This window comes from Oryzias latipes, chromosome 23 (genome assembly GCF_053564925.1).
Source record: "Oryzias latipes strain Hd-rR chromosome 23, Olatipes_Hd-rR_3.1".
Taxonomy (NCBI): Eukaryota; Metazoa; Chordata; class Actinopteri; order Beloniformes; family Adrianichthyidae; genus Oryzias; species Oryzias latipes.
Window position 1 is genome coordinate 10,782,636 of NC_136259.1, and position 20,952 is coordinate 10,803,587.

The window sequence follows — 20,952 nt, forward strand, 5'->3', positions numbered from 1 at the left end:
ACACACAGCTAATTTAGAATGGCAAAAAGGATCTTCAGTGACAAGTTGAGACGTGTCATGCCAGCAGATTAGTTTACCTAAACCGATTAGCCTGAACAAAAGTCGCAGTAGACATTGATCAGCTGATGAGATTTCTGTTGCCTGTGTTTTTTGTACCCTCCATATCTCTTTTCTATTAGTACTAAAAAAAAAAACCAGCATGCTATCTTAGAGCTATCTACTTCATAAATAGTTTGAATATATTCGACTGAGATAGGATTTTCCTTTAATCTCACCTGCTTTTCTGATGCCTGGGCAGGTGTAATCACCTGCAGCGAAGAGAAAACACGTTCCTGCAGGGTAGTGGTCCTGTTCCTGAGTGCTGGACCTTCGCATGGGAGCGCTCTTCTCTCCTGACATGGTGAAGTCGCTGCTGCAGTCTGCTGACGGAACTGTGACAATAGAAATAGTACAAACAGTAACCTATGGTATTACAATTAATTCTGTTTGATTCAATCAACACTTTTTTGCACAAGTTTTTTTAATTCACGTTTATTTGTCATTTTTTCTAATTTATCCAATTGTGGCCACACTTGTCCATCGTGACCTAATAAATAATATGGTAGGGGAATACCCCCCCTCGTAAAAATAGGATCAGCAGTGAAAATTTGAAAACTGAATTGAAAACAGAGAACTGAAAGCAAAGAGGTAATCCTCTTCATTTGTAAACAGAAAAAAAAGTTGAAAATACAAATAGACATACTGTCATGGTTTGAGTTTGTTTTGTCTTGGTTTTTGTTTTAGTTCTTGTTCTGTGTTGTTTGGTTCTGTTTCCTGTTTTATTTTGAAAGGGTTCCTGTCTTGTCATGTCTTGAGTTGTACTTCCTTTGGTCCCCATCTGCCCTGATCGTGTTCACCTGTGTCTTGTCTGCCTTGTCTGTATATAAGTCTTGTCTCTGCCTTCCTCTTGGGCTGGTCCATTAGCTTGTGTCATGGTGTTTAACGTCTCTTATGTCTTAACGTCTTCATGCCTCGTCGTCCCGTCATGCCGTGTTCCATGTTTCATGTCACGCCACGCCACGCCACAGTGAGTTTTGTTTTGTTTTGTGATTCTGCTCTGCAGCACCTTTTGTTTTGAATTAAACCCCCTTGCCCTTGAACCGTGTGACTCCGCCTCTGCATTTGGGTCCTTACCTGCTCTCGAGTCCCCCCACCGTGACAGAATGGACCAGCCCTACATTTACCTGGACCCAGCAGAGCGGGACATGCGGCTGCTAGAGGCCTACTGCCAAGAAGCAGAACAGACCGGGACATATTGGTTTTTCGACCAGGCCCAGTTCTCCTTGTATGCCTGGAGTGGGAGCCACCTAGACTTTACTGGGAGCCGTCTTGCCCTGAGGGGGGGTCGTCGTCGCCGCCACCGTCCCCGTTCACGTCCCGTTTTTGTTCCGGCGGTGGTCCCGGACGCACCACAACCTCGTCCAGTGGTGGTCCCGGACGCACCACAATCTCGTCCAGTGGTGTTCCCGGACGCACCACAACCTCGTCCAGTGGTGGTCCCGGACGCACCACAACCTAATCCAGTGGTGGTCCCGGACGCACCACAACCTTGTCCAGTGGTATTCTGGACGCACCACAACCTCGTCCAGTGGTGGTCATGGACGCACCCCGACCCATCCCGGCTCCCAGGGAGGTGCCGCCTGCACCCCGATCTGTCCTTGCTCCCAGGGGGGTGCTGGCTGCACCCCGACCAGTCCCTGCTCCCAGGGGGGTGCTGGCTGCACCCTGACCGGTCCCTGCTCCCAATGGCATGCCTAACCCGCCAGAGCTCGGCTCCACGCTTGACCTGCCAGAGCTCGGCTCCACGCCTGACCCGCCAGAGCTCGACTGCTGGCCCGACCCGCCAGAGCTTGACTGCTGGCCCGACCCGCCAGAGCTTGACTGCTGGCCCGAAACCGCCAGAGCTCGAGTGCTGGCCCGACCCGCCAGAGCTCGACTGAACACCTGGCCTGCCGGCCGACTGCTGGCCCGACTGGCCAGCTGACTCCAAGCCTGACTCCAAGCCTGACTCCAAGCCTGACTCCAAGCCTGACTCCAAGCCTGACTCCAAGCCTGACTCCAAGCCTGACTCCAAGCCTGACTCCAAGCCTGACTCCACGCCTGACTCCACGCCTGACTCCACGCCTGACTCCACGCCTGACTCCACGCCTGACTCCACGCCTGACGCCTCCACGCCTGACGCCTCGGAGGACTCCATCCCGGACCTGCCTCGCCGGACCGGTCGGCCTCCTGGCCGTCCTCCGGACCTGCCTCGCCGGACCGCTCGGCCTCCCGGCCGTCCTCCGGACCTGCATCGCCGGACCGCTCGGCCCCCCGGCCGTCCTCCGGACCTGCATCGCCGGACCGCTCGGCCCCCCGGCCGTCCTCCGGACCTGCCTCGCCGGACCGCTCGGCCCCCCGGCCGTCCTCCGGACCTGCCTCGCCGGACCGCTCGGCCCCCCGGCCGTCCTCCGGACCTGCCTCGCCCGCCGGCGCGGTCTCGCGGTCCTCCTCTGAACTCATGTTCTCGGCCTCGCTGGTGTGCCCAGCCCGGCTTCCTTGGACTCTTTTGCCCGTCGAAGTTTGTCCTCCGGGCCCCCCCCCCTCAGTTGACTTTTGGAACCTCGGAGCAGTTCCTTGAGGGGGGGGGGGGGGGTGTACTGTCATGGTTTGAGTTTGTTTAGTCTTGGTTTTTGTTTTAGTTCTTGTTCTGTGTTGTTTGGTTCTGTTTCCTGTTTTATTTTGAAAGGGTTCCTGTCTTGTCATGTCTTGAGTTGTACTTCCTTTGGTCCCCATCTGCCCTGATCGTGTTCACCTGTGTCTTGTCTGCCTTGTCTGTATATAAGTCTTGTCTCTGCCTTCCTCTTGGGCTGGTCCATTAGCTTGTGTCATGGTGTTTAACGTCTCTTATGTCTTAACGTCTTCATGCCTCGTCGTCCCGTCATGCCGTGTTCCATGTTTCATGCCACGCCACGCCACAGTGAGTTTTGTTTTGTGATCCTGCTCTGCAGCGCCTTTTGTTTTGCATTAAACCCCCTTGCCCTTGAACCGTGTGCCTCCGCCTCTGCATTTGGGTCCTTACCTGCTCTCGAGTCCCCCTCACAGTGACACATACATTTTTGTATTTGGTAACAGTTTTAGATTTTTAAATATCACACTATAATTTTTAATTTACACTTCACTTCTTATTTTTAATATTTCTCTCAAGTTTACAATATTCCCAACATTTTTTTCCCTCAAATTTACAATCTGGTGGTGTTTGATTCACTTAAAGCTGATCCAAATCTGACCCCATATAAGTAACCTTAAAATCCATTTTTTGCACAAATGTGGAGATGTTTGGCATCTCAGATACATCATTCAGTGCAAGATGATCAAATCGGAAATAATATCATGTATGACTTGATGAGTTTAAATTGAATCAAACTTTATCTCTAAAGCGTTATTTATAAGCATAGGCATCATTTATAAACACAACGTATTTTGCAAAAAATATATCTAGTAAACTAAAACAAAACAAAACAAAACCAAAACACAGACCTTCCCATAAAAAAAACATATATATCCATAGCCTAAATAAAAAAATGCCCTAAACCCCACACCCCTTAAATGGGAAGCATAAAATTATATATAAAAAGAATAGAAATGGAAAAGTGCCTTGATGTTGAAGTAAGAACATTTTACTAGGGAGATTTCTCCACTGACCCTGCGGTAGACTTACAACCTTTTTCGGGGTGTAGCCTGATTTCACCCAGTGACCCTCACCCTTTTATCAAAAAATGGATGGATGGATGGATTTTTCCCCACTTATGATCACAGAGGGCATCACCATTGGATCCCACCAATCAAAGCAAGCAGCCAGACCCCGGAAATCCACTACCACATTCACTTAAAAGGCTTAGTCACTGGTGAGGAGATATCCCATAAGAAAAATTAGTAGTTTAAACAAAAACCATCTCAATGAAGAAAATATCTAAAACAGGGGTGTCAAACAGGAGTCATATCCGGCCTGGCAGATGATTTAATCCAGCAAACTCATAAATAGTAAAAATTACAAGGATGTTTTAAAAAAAAGCACATTTCTTGTCTGTTCCTGTGGCGAGTTATGTTTTTTTAACCCTTGTGCTATCTTAGATGACCCCACCCCATACATTGATGTGTTCTCCCTACCATGACAAAGGTGGATAAAGGTGGAAAGATTTCATGTAATCCATGGACACTAGTGAAGATCACAAATCATTGAAGGAAAAAAGGGTCAGCGCACTTGTCTTGAGGGTTCTAGATGACCCAACTCCCAATGTTAAAGTGCCTAGGATATCACAAGGGTTACAGAAATAACCGAAATGTGCAATTTCGCCACTAAGATAAAAACAAAACAGGTGAAACAGGATATCTTTCTACTGAGCCATTCAGGTGCTAGTGGTAAAAATAAATTAAAAAAATCGGATAAACCGTGCGCACGGTTTAGGCATCCCTGCCCACGGATTGCTTAACCGTGCGTATCAGCTCCGCGTCATGGTAAGGGAATGATCTCCTTTCTGATTCCAGAAAGCAGGTTATGTTAGCTCCCACGGTAAGTGTGAGGCTAAGGAAGTTGATATCCTCAGCTTTCGGTTCCAGAAATGGAGGTATGTTTCAGGGTATGTCAAGTTGCCATGGCAACTCATGCTCTGAACATAACCTGGTCTGGAGCAGGTTCAGTTGAAGGTTAGTTTGTGTTCAGAGAGTTGAATCAGCATGGCATATCCATTGGAAAATTTAGTGGATGAATAAGCTCAGATAATACTTTTTCCACCGTGAGAGGGTGATAAGACCTCATTAGAACGTTGGAAAAATAAACTTTTTTACTTTGATCTAACTCAGGGGTCGGCAACCTTTTTTACTCAAAGAGCCATTTGGGACCGCCCCTAATAAAAAAGAAAGCACTCGGAGCCACAACCCGTTTTGACATCATTATATATATTATGCATGTATATATTATTCAAAGGTGCTCATTACGTCGATCGCGATCGACCTTCAATGACATGAGTGTAGATTGCGGGCCAGAAAAGATTAAAAAAAAATTACTTCTTTAAAATCCACCAGCCAATCAAAATCCTCACTGAGAAGTAAGGGACTTGATTGACATGTAGATTGGCCAATCGGACATCGTCTGAAGCATACACCGCTGCAAATGCACATTATATTCTTTAAAGGATGATACCGCGGCCGCTTGTGGGAGGAGCTACTGGTTCTGGTCTGATCGCTGCATGGAGCGATGTGTTTATCAATGCAGTATATGCATAACTCTCAGTATGTCATCAGCGAATTGGTCTCTGCCCCACAGCACGTCAAGTTCCAGAAGATCGGAGTGTTTATTGAAGCCGCCCCGTGTGCCTCTCCCTGTTATCAGCTCTGCAGGTCTCGCCCGATAAATACGAGCTCATTACGAAGCTGTTTTGTACGTGGCACTCGCTTCGTGCGGAGCCAGCAGCGCCTTTGAAATGCCATGAAAAATGAAAAAACTAAAATAAAATTTAATTATTATAAAATACTCATTATTTTCCAAAGTCACAGGGAGCCACAACAGATGGATGAAAGAGCCACATGTGGCTCCGAAACCATGGGTTGCCGACCCCTGATCTAACTTAATGATTTGCTTCAGTTAAGATCAATCTTTTTTTTTCTTAAGTCAGCTTAAAAATAACACATAGTTTTCAGACATTTATTTTACTTTCATTCAAATTAATTCAATTAAGTAGGTGTAACTTTGATGCTGCTATCAGATCGGAACCGCAAGGGATAATGGGATACCATTCCCTTTGCCTGTCTGGACGGATTTGGGTTTAAGTGTGGGTTTTTGACCAAATGTGTTTAGTTGTTTAGCTGTTTTACTGTGTTTTGCCGAGTTATTTTGTTCTACTATGCTTAAGTCTTTGCACCATGAGTGAGAGGGAGGGAGAGGATGATGAGTTTATATAGCACCCCTCTACTAAGTGCTGTAATGACAATGATGGCATGACTCTGTGCATATTGTGTCGTTCTTTTTATTGTTATACAAATGAGTATATATCTGCCGGCTCAAACTTAGACATATGAGAGTTCAAGAATTATAATTAATTAAGATGGAAAAAATATTAATTGAATTGGAGTAATAGGACATTTAGTTAGATAAATATGTAAATTTGAGTTGTATAAACAATTATTGAGTTTTATAGACGTAAGAAATTAGGTTGAATACATTCAACTCAATTACTTGTTACCAATAGAAGTAATTCATTTTAGATGGCAAAATTGGATAAGTTATATATGCGTCACAAGGAAAATGGAAATGAGATATAAACTTGTGCGTTTACTTTGTCTGTTCATTTTCTACAAGCAGAAACTCTTTCTTTTGATGATGCAGCCGTGTTACTTTTTTGATGGGCGTATAATCTTCATACGCCGTCATTAAAATCCCAGACTCCATCGAACTGAAGTGTAGCGCTTTTTTTTTTTCACCATGCTTTTCCATGGTGACTCCCTAAATCGGAAATCCATTGAGAATGTCTTTATGTACTTGACGTGCACGTGCATTAATCCAGGGTTACAAAGTCGAGCGTAATTATGCAAACTCATATCCGGTCTTTTGGAACCGACATACCCAGAGTAAGCAAGTTCAGATTTTAGCAAGAGTTCAGGCTTAAAGTCAGGCTAGTTTAAACATGCTTCCTGGAATACCCCCCAGTAGTGACATCCTAGTTACAAAAATGTTGTCAAAAAGAAAAGCACCCCCTACACTGCCAGCAAGCAGCAGATGTCCTGTCAGCACCCTGCCCGCCAGTTTTAACTACACCGTAGACATTTAGGGCCGGCCTTCTCTATTCCATCTATGGGTGGGCCTGGTCGGGTCATAGTAACAACACTTCTTGTGGACCCCACAGCCCGGGGCGCCTTCCACCTGGGCAGGGGTGGCTGGCCCCTGTGTTGCTCTCACCTGGACCAACTATGGACTCGGTGGGCGGTTGTCTGGAGCGTAGGCCGGGTCTCCCTTGGGGGGCCCGTGCCCGGGGTCGAGGGATGCCCAGAACTCCTGGGTTGTTTGTCTGGGGCTGGGGGGTGCTCTCCTGAGGCGTGTGTGAACATCAGTTGTATAGTTTATATGTTGACGTGTTTTGTATGTGGGCATTTTTGGAGTCCGCAGGTACGTTTGTGGAATTTGGGTGTGGACAGGCCACAGGCATTTTCAGATGGTGAACTTGTGAAAAAGTGCATGCTGAAGGCTGCAGAAGTCTTGTACCCCAAAAAACAGTCGAGTTTTGCTAACATAAGTCTGTCAAGGATTACGATTGCAAATTCAACATCTCTGAGGAGACTCTGCCTAACAAATGAAGGAATCCTGTCATTCATTGTATTTTCGGTGGCTATTGATGAAAGAACCAACATCGCAGATATTGCAAAAATGTGCATATTAATGGAAGTGTTAATGAGAGTTTTTTGAGTTGGTTCCTATGATGGACACAACAGCTGATGACATAGTAAGCTCTCCAGTTAATGCGCTGGACAATGTTGGAGTGAACTGGTCACATGTCAGTCTGGCCACTGATGGCGCCCCATCAAAGGTCAGGAAGAAGGCAGGTGTTGCCACAAAATTCAGGCAGCAAACCAGGAAAATATTCTTGGACATTTTGTTTCGTTAAGCACACTTGAATGACAGTACAATGTGTTGCTGCACAGGATATAAATCCTGATATTGATGGCAGAGTGACGTTTCAGGAGAGAAAGAGAGGTTAACTCCAAATTCTTATGTTCACAAATGTTTGCAAGTTCAATTTTGTGTAATTTTTCATTGATTTGCACATTTGCATTTTAGGCAGTGTTAAAAAAAATCTGTAGCCCCCTCTTGAGTTTACTATTGGGATTGCTGATGTAAATTATTCAGTCTGTACAAAATTAAATAAACTAATTTTTTTTTAAATTCAAATACATTATATTTGAGATCCAATGGGCTCTGTGAATGAATGTGTAATAATGTTGATATGTGATTAGGCTACTATGTTGGTTGAGGCGTTTTTTTCCAACTGAAAAAAGGACAAAAACAAAGCTACAGAAAACAAGCTGACCATTGGTTATTTTACTTTTATGTTACTGGTCCGGCCCACTTGAGATCAGACGGGTTGAATGTGGCCCCTGAACCAAAATGTGTTTGACAGACCTGATCTAAAAGTACAAACAGATTAAATAAGATGTAGTTTGGCTCCTCGTGAGCCTTACCACTCTTACATTGCTATAAGAATGATCAGTAGTGACACCCTAATGACCAAGATGTTGTCAAAAAGTAAAAAAGGTTAAAGTGAAGTGCTGAGCTTTCCAGGAAAAATGGAAAGAGTTTTATTTGTTCATGCTGTTTTTTGCTCTTGTTACTGGTCCAGCCCACTTGTGATCATACGGGTTGAATGTGGCCCCCGAACCAAAATGAGTTTGACACCCCTGGCAGAGATCAATGTCCCATGAACAGACAGTGCACAGGTAAAGGTACCGTAAAGGGAGCAGGCAGAAATTGTGGCCTGTTAACCAAAACTTGAGTCATAAACTTAGCAGGCGGGGATGCTAGGGAAAATGTAAAACGTAGCATGAGAAGGGCTAGGTTCTCGCCTTGCCATATGTTCAAGTGTCCTTGGGCAAGACACGGAACTTCACCTTGCCTCTGGTGGAAGGTTGGCGCCAGTGTTCGACAGCAGAGTGTTTCAGTTTGTGAAAGTGTGTGTGAATGCGACTGTGACTGTAAAGGGCTTTGGGCCTTCAAGAAAGGTAGAAAAGCTCTATACAACTATATTCTATTTCCCTGTATTTGTGGTAAAATTGTCCATTTCAGTGAAGTGTGTTTTAATATTATTACTTTATTATGAGTTTTAGCTGTACCTCCATAAATCTCAAGAGTACATACTCCTAACGTCTATTTCAAAATCAACTTAACTAAGTGCATTAGGGTTAGGACAATTTAATTTTTTCAGGGTAATTGTTTACGACCTTCCTCTAAAACAGGGGTGCGCAAACTACGACCAGCAGGCCAAACCCGGCCCGCCTCCATTTTTGGTCCGGCCCCCTAAACAATATCAGAGCCGCATGATTTTTTTTTGTTTTCCTCTGGCCACTCAATCGAGACCCACATAGAACATATTTGAATCCATCGCTATGCAGTCTGTGCCCCAATTTAAACCCCTCTAAAAATCCCTGTCAAGTAGAACAGAAGACAGTGTTCCCTTCGTATGTTGCAGTTCATCTTTTGCGGTTTCGCTCACTCTGTTAGAAAGATTATGCTGCTTGTTTTTTCAAACAGGGCCCCCTGTTTTGTGTCCTGATTGGCTGGAGATCTTGACATCAATCTCCTCAGTGCCGTGTCACCTGTACAGAAACGCACAGCTCTTCAGATCTACATAAATCTTTGATCGCGATCAGATCTCTAGTTTTCATTCTATACTCCTGGACTTAATTACTATGAAGGTTTAAACTTTGAGAATTTAAACAAGAGAGAAAAGTGTAAAAATGTTCATGTCTGTCTGAGAACAGTGTATCAAGTGGGTAGTGAGGAGTTTTACTGCCATAAAACTTCTGTAATCCTACTCCGCGGATTTCATTGTTCGCAGTTTCTTTTTAGAACATAACTCCTGAAATAAACGGGGGAACACTACTAGTGAAAAGGTAATGCAGATATCTGTCCAGCTGCAGCAGAAGACGTAATAATTTGACTCTTTTTTTCATTATCACTCTATGAGAAACAGACGAGCTGGACACAGCACAGCTCCTCAGTGTAATTTGTGAAGTTTAGCGCAAACTATGAGATGTCCAAGGAGCTGCAGTGCTTCAAAGTCTCAATGGGACTAAGATGGGAGAGCATAGACTATTTATTAGTTTTAATTTTGCAATTAATTATTATTATTTTTCCTGACTTTTTTTCTTTGAAGATCACAAAGAGAGTTATTTGGTTCTTTTTTATTTCATAAATAGTGTTGTTTGTTTTCTTCAAAGGAGAACGAATGAATGAATGAATGAATGAATGAATGAATGAATGAATGAATGAATGAATGAATAAATAAATAAATAAATAAATAATTAAATCTTGATTCACATAGCACTTTACAACTCCTTTAAGGTACCAATGTGCTTCATAATAAAAGACAGACTAAAGAAGTTTAAAATTAGACAAATCATAGAGGACAAAAGTAATGTGGACCTCACAAGAAACGTTTGGGGACCACTGCTCTAGCATCCATGTGGTGTTGGAAGATTTGTTGTTTTTCATCCTTCCAATTATTCAAACACCACATGAAAGCAGCAATTCTCTAAGTTTGCGTTTTACATGAGGTCAAGCCATTGGTACAATTGGCTCTAAAATGAGAACAAAAGTCACAGATTTGAAATAAAAACTCAAAAATGTTCTTTTTTAAATGATACCTTATTTTCAGTCAAAATGTTTTCATCCAGATTCTTATTTCTTTCTCTTATAATGTGTATTACCTAAACACTTCTATCAAAGGGTTCTATCAAATTTTAGAACCCCTTTGTGGCCCACGAGTCGAAACGTTTGCCCACCCCTGCTCTAAAATAAGGCAGTTTCAGAAAATTCTAATTTTCATTGTTTGTTCCAACTTCCTGAATTCTCAATAAAATTCTTTACATTTGCCATAGAATGGTCTTACCTGATCGGTTGCGTTGCAGTACTCTACTCCCTTTGACATGGCACAGGTCGGCTTGACTGCTGTTGCAGGTCATGTTTAGATCAGCTTTGGAGTAGGTCGGAGATCCTCCCTGCACTACCTGAGGGATGTGTTTCTTCCTTTTTTTGGGAAGCTTCTGTTTGGCCATGGCCAGAGAGTAGTACATGCCAAAGTTATTGACAATCACAGGCACAGGCATTGCTATTGTCAGCACACCAGCTAAAGCACATAAAGCGCCCACTACCATGCCTGACCAGGTCTCTGGGTACATATCTCCATAACCAAGAGTTGTCATAGTTACGACAGCCCACCAGAAGCCAATGGGGATATTCTTAAACTTGGTATGTTGGGAAGCAGTAGGGTCGTTGGCCTTAGCGCCAATACGTTCGGCATAATATATCATGGTTGCAAAAATTAAAACTCCCAATGCAAGGAAGATGATAAGCAGCAGAAATTCATTGGTGCTGGCACGCAATGTATGACCAAGCACCCTTAACCCCACAAAGTGGCGTGTCAATTTGAAGATACGCAATATCCGAACGAAACGCACAACTCTGAGGAAGCCCAGCACATCCTTGGCAGCCTTTGAAGATAGGCCACTCAGCCCTACTTCCAGGTAAAAGGGCAAAATTGCCACAAAGTCAATGATATTGAGAACATTTTTAACAAACTCCAACTTTACTGGGCAGAAGGTCACTCGTACCAAAAACTCAATAGTAAACCAGAAAACACAAACACCCTCCACATAGGTAAGCGCAGGGTCCGTTTCTATCTCATACTGTGGAACCAAGTCTTGGCAGCTGTTATTCCGCATGTTTGTCTTGTTGATGATGGTATTAAATGCCTCATGAGTCTCCAAGCAGAAGGTGGTGATAGAGACCAGGATGAAGAATAAGGATGCAAAGGCAACAAACTGCAAGAGAGAAACAGAGAAAAAATAAAATTAGTAGATTATTGTCAATTTGTCATGCTACTCCTATTCTAAACACATGAAGAAGTAGACCAAGTCACATTTTTACATATATCTTACTTTTCTCCTTAACTTTCCTCTAACCATCCTGGCATCCACTGGTAAATCCTGGCTACTTTGTTCTGAAAAGGTTGTTTCTCACTCATATTTGGAGTGCATGAAAAACACACTTTCAAAATTCAATTGCCCCAATATGGGTCAGCCTTACACTCTGTGTGAGCTCTACCTCTGCATCTTGTCAAAACAATAACACGCAAGCATCTTTATTTCACTGTAAACTCTGGTGTCTTCATTTCCTCCATTCCTCAGTCATTGCTGCAAAAAGGGTAACCTTCAATTTTTGATAACTATTTTTTTTTTTTTAAGTTTGGAATTTGCATGTTCTCCTGGTGCATGCATGGGTTTTCTCCGGGGACTCCGGCTTCCTCCCACCGTCGAAAAAGATGATTCATAGGTTAATTGGTCAATCTAAATTGTCCCTAGGTGTGAATGTGAGAGTGCCTGGGTGTGTGATGTGGACACTCTACCCTGCGACAGACTGGCGACCTGTCCAGGGTGCCCCCTGCCTTTACCCAAAAATGGGCGGGATAGGCTCCCGCAGCCCCATGACCCCGAAAGGGAATAAACGGAAGAAGATGAAAATGCCAATCTCTTAAGGCCTCCTAAACAAGCTGACCTACTGAGCTGTTAGTCCTTACTTGAATCTAGTGAAAGTTGCAGTTTAAATCATGTGAGCAGTGAGAGGCCAAAGGTTTTACCGGTTTAACAGTAGTTCTTCTCCTCCTCAGGGCTACAAATGTAGGCTGAAGTAAACAAGTTATCATTGTTGCACTGGTGTTGTAGGCAACCCACACATTCACAGAACAGTGTACTGTTCTTAGCTATTAGCAAGTGCCAAGAATAAAGAAACTGTTGCCAGTTAGTCTTTGAGGTTGTTTCTTTGTGATCGTTAAACAAGATCAGAATAAATTCATATTAAAATGAATTACTGCCTCTTATGAGGTTTGTTAAAGACCTATCAGCTAATCAAATGTAATAACAAAAAGAGGCCTGAGAATTGAGAATCATTATTCCTCATTCTTTAGAATTTTACCTAATTTTAGAGCTTGTTTCCAGTACAAATTCGATCAAAACAGCTGGTTAAAAAAATAGTTATTTGAAAAAAATCATTCCCTGGACATCATCTATAAGGCTTCTGTAGTCTGGAAACGGTTATTTTAATTTAAAACATCAGAGATGAAAGTCGAACAAACAAGAAAAAAAAAGTAATTTTTTTGTGATTTTTTTCTCTTTGCGTGTTACAGAAGACTTTTGCAGCAGCAGTCCATGTATGGCCAGTATTGACTCCTGACCTGAATCCCGTAGAGCACATCTGGGACCAGCTTAACCCTTGTGCTATCTTAGATGACCCTACCCTTACATTGACGTCTTATTCCTACCATGACAAAGGTGGATAAAGGTGGAAAGATTTAATGTAATTCATGGACACCAGTGAAAATCACAAATCATTGAAGAAAAAAGGTTCAACACTGTCTAGTGCATGGGTGGCGGACAAGTTTGACACCAAGAGCCGAATTTTTTCACTGTGGGAGGCAAAGAGCCACACCACACAGTGACCTGCCAAAACGTACACACACAAACACGCAATTAAAGCCGTATTATTTTCCATAACACATTAAATACATTACATTTCAGTTGTGTGCAACTTAAATTAATTTTTATCTTCATTACAATATCTTGCTTTTATAGGTTTTTATATTTAAAATTTAATGACTGACTTTTGCATCAAAAGCAAGTAATTTATCATATGTTAATAAGACATTGCAAGGACTCAGTTCATTCTTAAATGTAGTAAGCAAACAAGTGCTAAGTTGTCATTAAACTGGCTGCGTTATTTGTGCCCACCCCTGTCCATTTTAAGAGCCAATCAACTTCAACACACATATACAGCCAAACGGCTTGCAAGTCACTTCTGCTCACAGCTCCCTGGCTCATGGTTTTACACTTAAGATTCCCCACTTTCCATTAGTCTCAGGAGCTGAAGGCGGGGCAAACCCCCGGACCAGTTGTAGCCTCTCTGATCGGTTCCTTTACGTGAGTGTCAGTCAGAACGGACCAATCCCTTGATTTCACGTGTTTCAAGGTAATAAACAGGGACTGGCAGACATATATTGAGGAGAACATCAACAGCAGCTTGAGAGCAGCTCTTTTACACACGGCTATTTCTGTGTTCTCCAAAATGTAACAGGGCCTTCTTTCAAAGAGATTTCAGCTCAATCATCTCTAGTTTGCTCGCTGCCTCATCAGTGACAAGCGGGCATCTCAGGCTGTCAGTCTCTGCATTAAAGGGTCCATGAGAAAAGTGATCTGCGGTCGTTTCCGTCCAGTTGCGCAAGCAGCGTCACGTTATGCGCTTTATTCATTTGGATCGCTGCTTTCTGCTGTGAGCTCCACAAAGAAGGTAAGTGGAATGATGGCCGTTTTGAATGTGCACTTTGAAAAGCTTCAACTTTTTAATAAAGGAGACATTTTTTGTCAGATCAGGAAGTTTTGTTCTTTTCTGCCATGAACTATTTTACTGCTTCCAAAAGCTCATAATAATACACACAGTGACTTGCTATTCTGTTCAGTAAAAAAGTATATTCTATATATACTGACCAAAAATATAAACGCAGCACTTTTGTCATTGCTTCCATTTTTTATGGCATGAACTCAAAGATGTGAAACATTTTCCACATACACAAAATAACCAGTTCTCTGAAATATCAGAATCAGAAATATTTTATTGATCCCACACGTGGGAAATTTGTTTGTCACCATAGCAACTGACAGCAGAGGGCAAAAAAGACTTAGAATGAAATAACAAACAAGAACAAAGAAAATGTGGCATAAATGCAAACATCAAAGTAGTAGTATAATTTAAAAAGCTATTTACAGAACAGTGCAGGTAAAAAGATGTGCAAAAGAAATGTGCAAAATAGAAAAAAACGAAATAAATAGATAGTAAAAATGTGCAAAGGTTATCTTTTACATTGTGTGTTGTTGTACAGGGTTATTGCATTGGGTATGAATGATTTTTGGTACCGGGCAGTTTTGGAGCGGAGCTGTCTTAGCCTCCTAGAGCAGGAGCTCCGCTGTTTGTCCAGAACATGGTGGAGAGGATGGTCTGGGTTGTCCATGATTGAAAGAAGTCTGTTCAGTGACCTCCTCTCCATCACTGTTTCAAATGTGTCCTGTTTGCAGCCAATGACAGAACCCGCCTTCCTGATCAGCTTGTTCAGTCTGTTGGTGTCACTGACTGCGATACTGCTTCCCCAGCAGACCACAGATGAGAATAACGTTCTGGCTACCACAGACTGGTAGAAGATCCCCAGCATCTTGCTGCACACATTGAAAGACCTCAGCTTCCTTAGGAAGTAGAGTCTGCTGCAGGCCTTCTTGTACACAGCAGTGCTGTGGCTCCTCCAGCTCAGTCTGCTGTCGATAGTCCCACCCAGGTATTTATAATCCTCCACCACTTCCACATCCTTGCCCAGGATGCAGAGAGGTTGTAAGACTGTCCTTTTCCTCCGGAAGTCGATCACCATCTCCCTGGTCTTGTCCACATTGAGCAGCAGGTGATTCTCTCCAGCCCACTCCACAAATCCGTCCACCAGCCTCCTGTACTCTTCCTCCCGTCCACCGCTTATACACCCCACAACCACAGAGTCATCAGAGAATTTCTGTAGGTGACATGACTCTGAGTTGTGCTGAAAATCTGAGGTGTATAAGGTGAACAGAAATGGAGAGAGCACAGTGCCCTGTGGGGCTCCTACACCACTCAGCACCACGTCAGACAGGACGCCGCCCAGTCGGACAAACTGTGGCCTGTCTGTCAGGTAGTCAGTGATCCAGGAGACGGTGGACGCACCGGCACCCATCAGCCTCAGCTTATCACCCAGCAAAGAAGGCCGGATGGTGTTAAAGGCACTGGAGAAGTCAAAGAAGGTGATTCTCACCATGCCTCCACCACCATCCAGGTGTGAGTGAGTTCGCTGCAGCAGATGGATGACAGCATCATCCACCCCCAGGCGCGGCCGGTAGGCAAACTGCAGGGGGTCCAGAGAAGAGCTCACCAATGGTCTCACTTGAGCCAACACCAGCCTCTCCAGCACCTTCATCACATGAGAAGTGAGGGCAACTGGACGGAAATCCCCGGTGTAAGATGGAGAGGTCTTCTTGGGTACAGGGACCAGGCAGGAGGTCTTCCAGAGGAGCGGCACCCTCTCCAGTCTGAGGCTCAGGTTGAAGAGATGCTGGAGAATCGCAGACAGCTGGTGGGCACAGGTCCTCAGGGTACAAGGGCTGACGCCATCCGGGCCGGCTGCTTTGTGCTGGTTAAGTTTCTCCAGCTGTTTCTTCACCTGGCAGGCTGTTACAGTCTAAAGGCCTGTTCACACCGGGACGAATTTCGCCGGCGATTTTCGCCGACGTTTAACGCCTCGTGACTAAACAAAGGGCACCAATGTGAGTGTGCACACCGACGCGAAAAAACGCCACGCGCCAAAGCGTCAAAAAAAAAAAACGCCTCGGGTTCTTTTTTTTTTTTTGAAGCGTCGCGTCGAAATCTATTCGACCAATGAGAATGGCGGTTTTGCACACGTGTCTGGAGCTTCTGAAGTTACAGTAAAACACAACTTGGGGGCGCTCAAACACAAAACTGCCTTGCTGAGCACACATACCAGCGAAGAAGATAGACGCCAAGTAGCGTCTACACTGCCGCGAAGAAATAATGACGGACATTCTTAAATATCCCCTTACCAAGTACCAGTTGGAGCTACTGATGCTTGAAATATTCATGTTTTCTTTGTATGATTCTGACAAGGGCGTAAATACTTGCTCTCTTCTTCTGAGTGAAAAGCGACTTTAAGAATCGTAAAGTTGCGCAGCGCCACCTTGTGTACAGGAGTATTTCTGTTTACATTAAGCGCCATCTAATGTCAGGGAATGAAATTGCATGTTCGCTCGGCTCATCGTCAGCGAAAATCGCCTGGGTGTGAACACAAAAGACGTGGCTAAAAACGCTGGCGAATAACGCCTGGCGAATATTCGTCCCGGTGTGTACGGGCCTTAACAGGGAGGGAGGGGGGTGGTGGTTGGACTGGGGGGAGGGGTGATGGACTGTGGGCCCAGTAGGTGTGGTGTATTAGAGGGGGGAGAAAGGTGAGGAGGTGTGGGGGGTTCATAGGGGGGAGGTCAGAAAGCTGAGAGGCAGCAGGAGCGGGGTGGTGGTGTGGTGGAGGGGGGGGGCTGAGGCATTCAGAGAGCTAAACCTATTGAAAAAGGTGTTAAGCTCGTCAGCTCTCTCTTTGCTGCCTGTGATGGGTCTGCTTCTCCCCCCACATCCTGTGATCTTCTTCATTCCAGACCTCACCGCTCTCATGTTATCCTGCTGGAGTTTGGATTCCAGCTTCCTCCTGTAGGAATCCCTCCCGTTCCTCAGCTGATCCCGTAGTTGGTGCTGCACCCTCTTCAGGTCCTCCCGGTCTCCAGACCTGAAGGCTCTCTTCTTTCTGTTCAAGAGGTTCTTCAGGTCAGATCCAGGGTTTGTTGTTGGGGAAGCATCGAACAGTTCGAGTAGGCGCAACGGACTCCTCACAGAATTTAATATATTCAGTAATGCAGTCCGTCATGCTGTCAATGTCCTCCCCATGAGGCGTGCATAGAGCGTCCCAGTCTGTGGACCCAAGACAGTCCTGCAGGGCCTGCTCCGTTTCTGGGGTCCACCTCCTCACAGCCTTTTTGTGGACACGTTCCCGCAGGGCAATAATGAATGAAAACTTTATTAATCCCAACAAGGAGAAACTCAGTTCCAGTACATCTCGATGAAGAAGGTCAGACAAACAGCAACACAGGATACACACACACATCTCGAGAGGTTACTGAGGTCAATGCAGCCGAGCGCCTTAGATGACCTGCGCCGGCGCACCTTTGTATAGCATGCAGATGGACCACGAAGGGGGCCGGGGGTTGGGTTTGGTGACAAAAAAAAGTCGTATCCCTACACTGCGTACAATGTGTTGATACAAGAAAAAAACTACACCGTTTAAACACAAATAGCACATATTCAGACAAAGACATAGTACATGAGGCTCAGGGGGCAAACGGTGGTGGACGGGAGTGGGGGGCCCCCCATGAGTCTGTCCATCAGGTGCAGCTCCGTGAGCCAGGCACATCTTCCGGGCAGCTCACAGAGGAGGTAGGGAGGGGGTTGGGAAGCCGAGGACAAGCAGGGAGGGGGTGAGTTGCAGTTATCAACCCTCAAGAACAGCTGCTGTAGTCCACTCTGTAGAAGCGGCTTTGTTTTGGTGGAGCCAAGGACAGTTGTCCATAGCTCCTTCGGGGAGTCTGATTAGATAAAATACTTTTGGGCGCCAGCAGGTTGTTTGTACTGCCGGCAAAGTCCTTGACTGGCTCTTCGCTTTGTGTGAGGCAGAGATTGATCCGAATGAGAAGTGGGTGAATTTAGCTTTTCCCGGGTAGAACAGTTCACATACTGAGTGAAGTCCCCAAGGGCTCTGTCCATGGTGATGTGGTTGAAATCTCCAGTGATGATGCAGAAGGAGTTAGGCTTCTGTGTCTGCAGGCGGGAAACGGTGGTAGTGATGACGTCAGCGGCGGCCTCAGCATCGGCAGATGGAGGAACATAAACATTCACCACCACAACCGATGTGAACTCCCTCGGCAGATAATAAGGCCGGACTCCCACCGCCAGCAGCTCCACATGCGGCGTTCAGAGTCGCTCCTTCACGCAAACGTGTCCGGGGTTACACCACCGCTCACTCACGTAGAGAGCAATCCCGCCTCCCCTCTTCTTACCGCAGGCGGCTGCATCTCTGTCCGCTCTCACAGTCGTAAAACCGGGAACTGCGAAGTTGCTGTCCGGGATGTGGGAGTGCAGCCACGTCTCAGTGAAGCTCAGTAGGCTCTGCGACCCCGACGTCTCCTGCGTATCTCCTTCGGAATCTCATACCGAGCTCCATGATACAGGCTAGGCTCCTTCAGAGCCAGCAGCTGGTCACGCGTGTAAACGATGGCCATGCTTTCCAGTGTTATTCCCTCCGATGCGAGAATATCAAGCGAGAGAAAAAAGTAAATAAAAAGCACAAAAATGACAGAAATAATTGAAGAACAACAAAAAAAGGGAAAAACGTAAAGAAGACGATGATTACAGACTTGAGTAAAAGAGCGATTACAGGAGCTATGGCAACAGGCGTCCGTTCACGGCGCCATCTTGGAATTGTTGACAAATCTGTCTAAATCTGTGATAGTGAGCACTTCTCCTTTGCCAAGGCACCATCCCACCTCACAGGTGTGCCATATCAAGATGCTGATTAGACAGCATGATTATTGCACAGGTGTGCCTTAGAGTGGCCACAAGAAAGCACTTAGAGGACTTGGTAAAGTTAGAAAGATCCTCACAGATTCGGACTTCCTGCTTCAATAACTCTTCTGATAAACGTTCAAATGCGACAGCAAGTCTCTCGATCATTTTGTATTAAAACACGCCGAGCTCCGCGGAGAAAAGAGAGGCCAAGGATCCCAGCCGTCGGTCAGCGGGATCCTCGACCCTTCCCTACATGATAAATGCATTTGCACAACGAAATAACGCTGGAACACAGAATAAGAGGCCAGACAAAGAGAGTGAAAGAGAGATCTTGATGCGCACTCGCTTCATTACGGGGAGAAATTCTGCAGCCGCGGTGCGTGTTTGCCTTTTCAGTTCCCCTGTCTTAAGTTTATGCTTGACTTCTTGCTGCTCCATATCAGGGATACCTAAACAAAATAGATGCGAACTTGCGGAGGGAAGATTACATTCACGACACATGCGCAGAGCTGCGGGTGGCCTGTGCTGGACCACAGTGTATTCTTTCCAAACTCTTCCTAAAGGTGTTTGATGTTATTGGCCCAAAGTGTCACTGAAATGGTAAACCTTTCGCTTCCATTGGTGTGTTCCCAAACTCATTTAAACAAGCCATAGTGGAGCCTTTGCTGAAAAAGTCTAATTTGGACCCCTTAGTCTTCTAGAATTATAGACCTATCTCCAATCTTCCATTTCTTTCAAAAATTCTGGAGGTAATCGGTGGTAAGGTGGTCTGTGAACAATTATCAGAGTTCTTAAATAAAAGGAGCATCTATGACACTTTCAGCCAGGTTTTTCCGTAAACATCACGCCACAGAAACAGCCCTGCTGAAAGTGTCCAGTGACATTTTGATGTCTGCTGATTCTGGCAAATACACTGTCCTAGTTTTACTCGATCTTTTATCAACCTTTGACACGGTTGACCACCAGATCTTATTGGAAAGATTGAGGGACCTGATTGGTTTGTCAGCGTCAGTTCTCCACAGATTTTCCTCTTACCTATCTGGTCAGAATTTCAGCTAACCACATAATGTCTCAGTCAGCAGACTTACTGTGTGGGGTTCCTCAGGGCTCTGTTCTGGGCCCTGTTCTGTTTTTTACGATACACGTTCTCCCTTGAAAAGGTCATCCAGGAGTTCAGCGATTTCTCCTAGCACTTCTTTGCTGATGATATCCAGCTATATTGCCCTTTTAAGCCCTCTGAGACACAGAAGCTGGATTCTCTGATGAACTGCCTGATGCAGATAAAACAATGGCTCTGTAAAAACTCTCCGCAGCTGAACTTAGAGAAACGCTAGTTATTGCCCCTGATGCTATACCAGGGATAAAGCAGCATTTCTGTTCTCTTGGCCAGGCTGTCAAACCTAGTCTTAAAAACTTGGGTGTCATTTTTGACAAAGATATGTCGCTGGAGCAGCACTCCAAACAGCGGACCAAGAACTGTTTCTTCCAGTTAAGGAACATTTCTAAGCTCAGGAAAATTGTGTCATTTGGAGATCTTGAACTTCTTATTCATGCCTTTGTTTCTACACGTCTAGACTATTGTAACAGTCTGTTTTCCTGTCTGAATAAGAAGGAGCTGTCTCGCCTGCAGATGATCCAGAACTCTGCTGTGAGGATCTTGACCCGCACTAAGAGAAGAGATCACATCTCCCCTATCCTTAAAGCTCTTTATTGGGTCCTGGTTGCTTACCCCTTTCAATAAAAAATCAAATTGCTGACTTTTAGGGCACTCCATGGTCAAGCTCCTCCATACGTTTGTGATTTGATCGCCCCCTAGAGATGTTGTTGATGGTCCCTCGCACACGGTTCCAGACAAGAGGAGACAAATCCTTCCAAGCTGTTACTCCTTAACACCGGAATGAGCTTCCGTTGTCCCTACGTTC

At 44.9% G+C, this 20,952-nt stretch overlaps 1 protein-coding gene across 3 annotated transcripts in view; it reads right to left on the reverse strand.

Annotated features, from left to right (window-relative positions):
- kcnc2 (potassium voltage-gated channel, Shaw-related subfamily, member 2) overlaps nucleotides 1-20,952 on the reverse strand; it is a 74,072-nt gene that overhangs the window by 19,461 nt on the left and 33,659 nt on the right. For all 3 annotated transcript variants that reach the window (XM_023952447.2, XM_078941901.1, XM_023952446.2), the window contains exons 2-3: nucleotides 10,677-11,607; nucleotides 276-431 (exon numbers count right to left, since the gene is read on the reverse strand). In XM_023952447.2, the coding sequence (XP_023808215.1) occupies nucleotides 276-431; nucleotides 10,677-11,607 (1,087 nt within the window). The remainder of the gene's footprint in view (nucleotides 1-275; nucleotides 432-10,676; nucleotides 11,608-20,952) is intronic.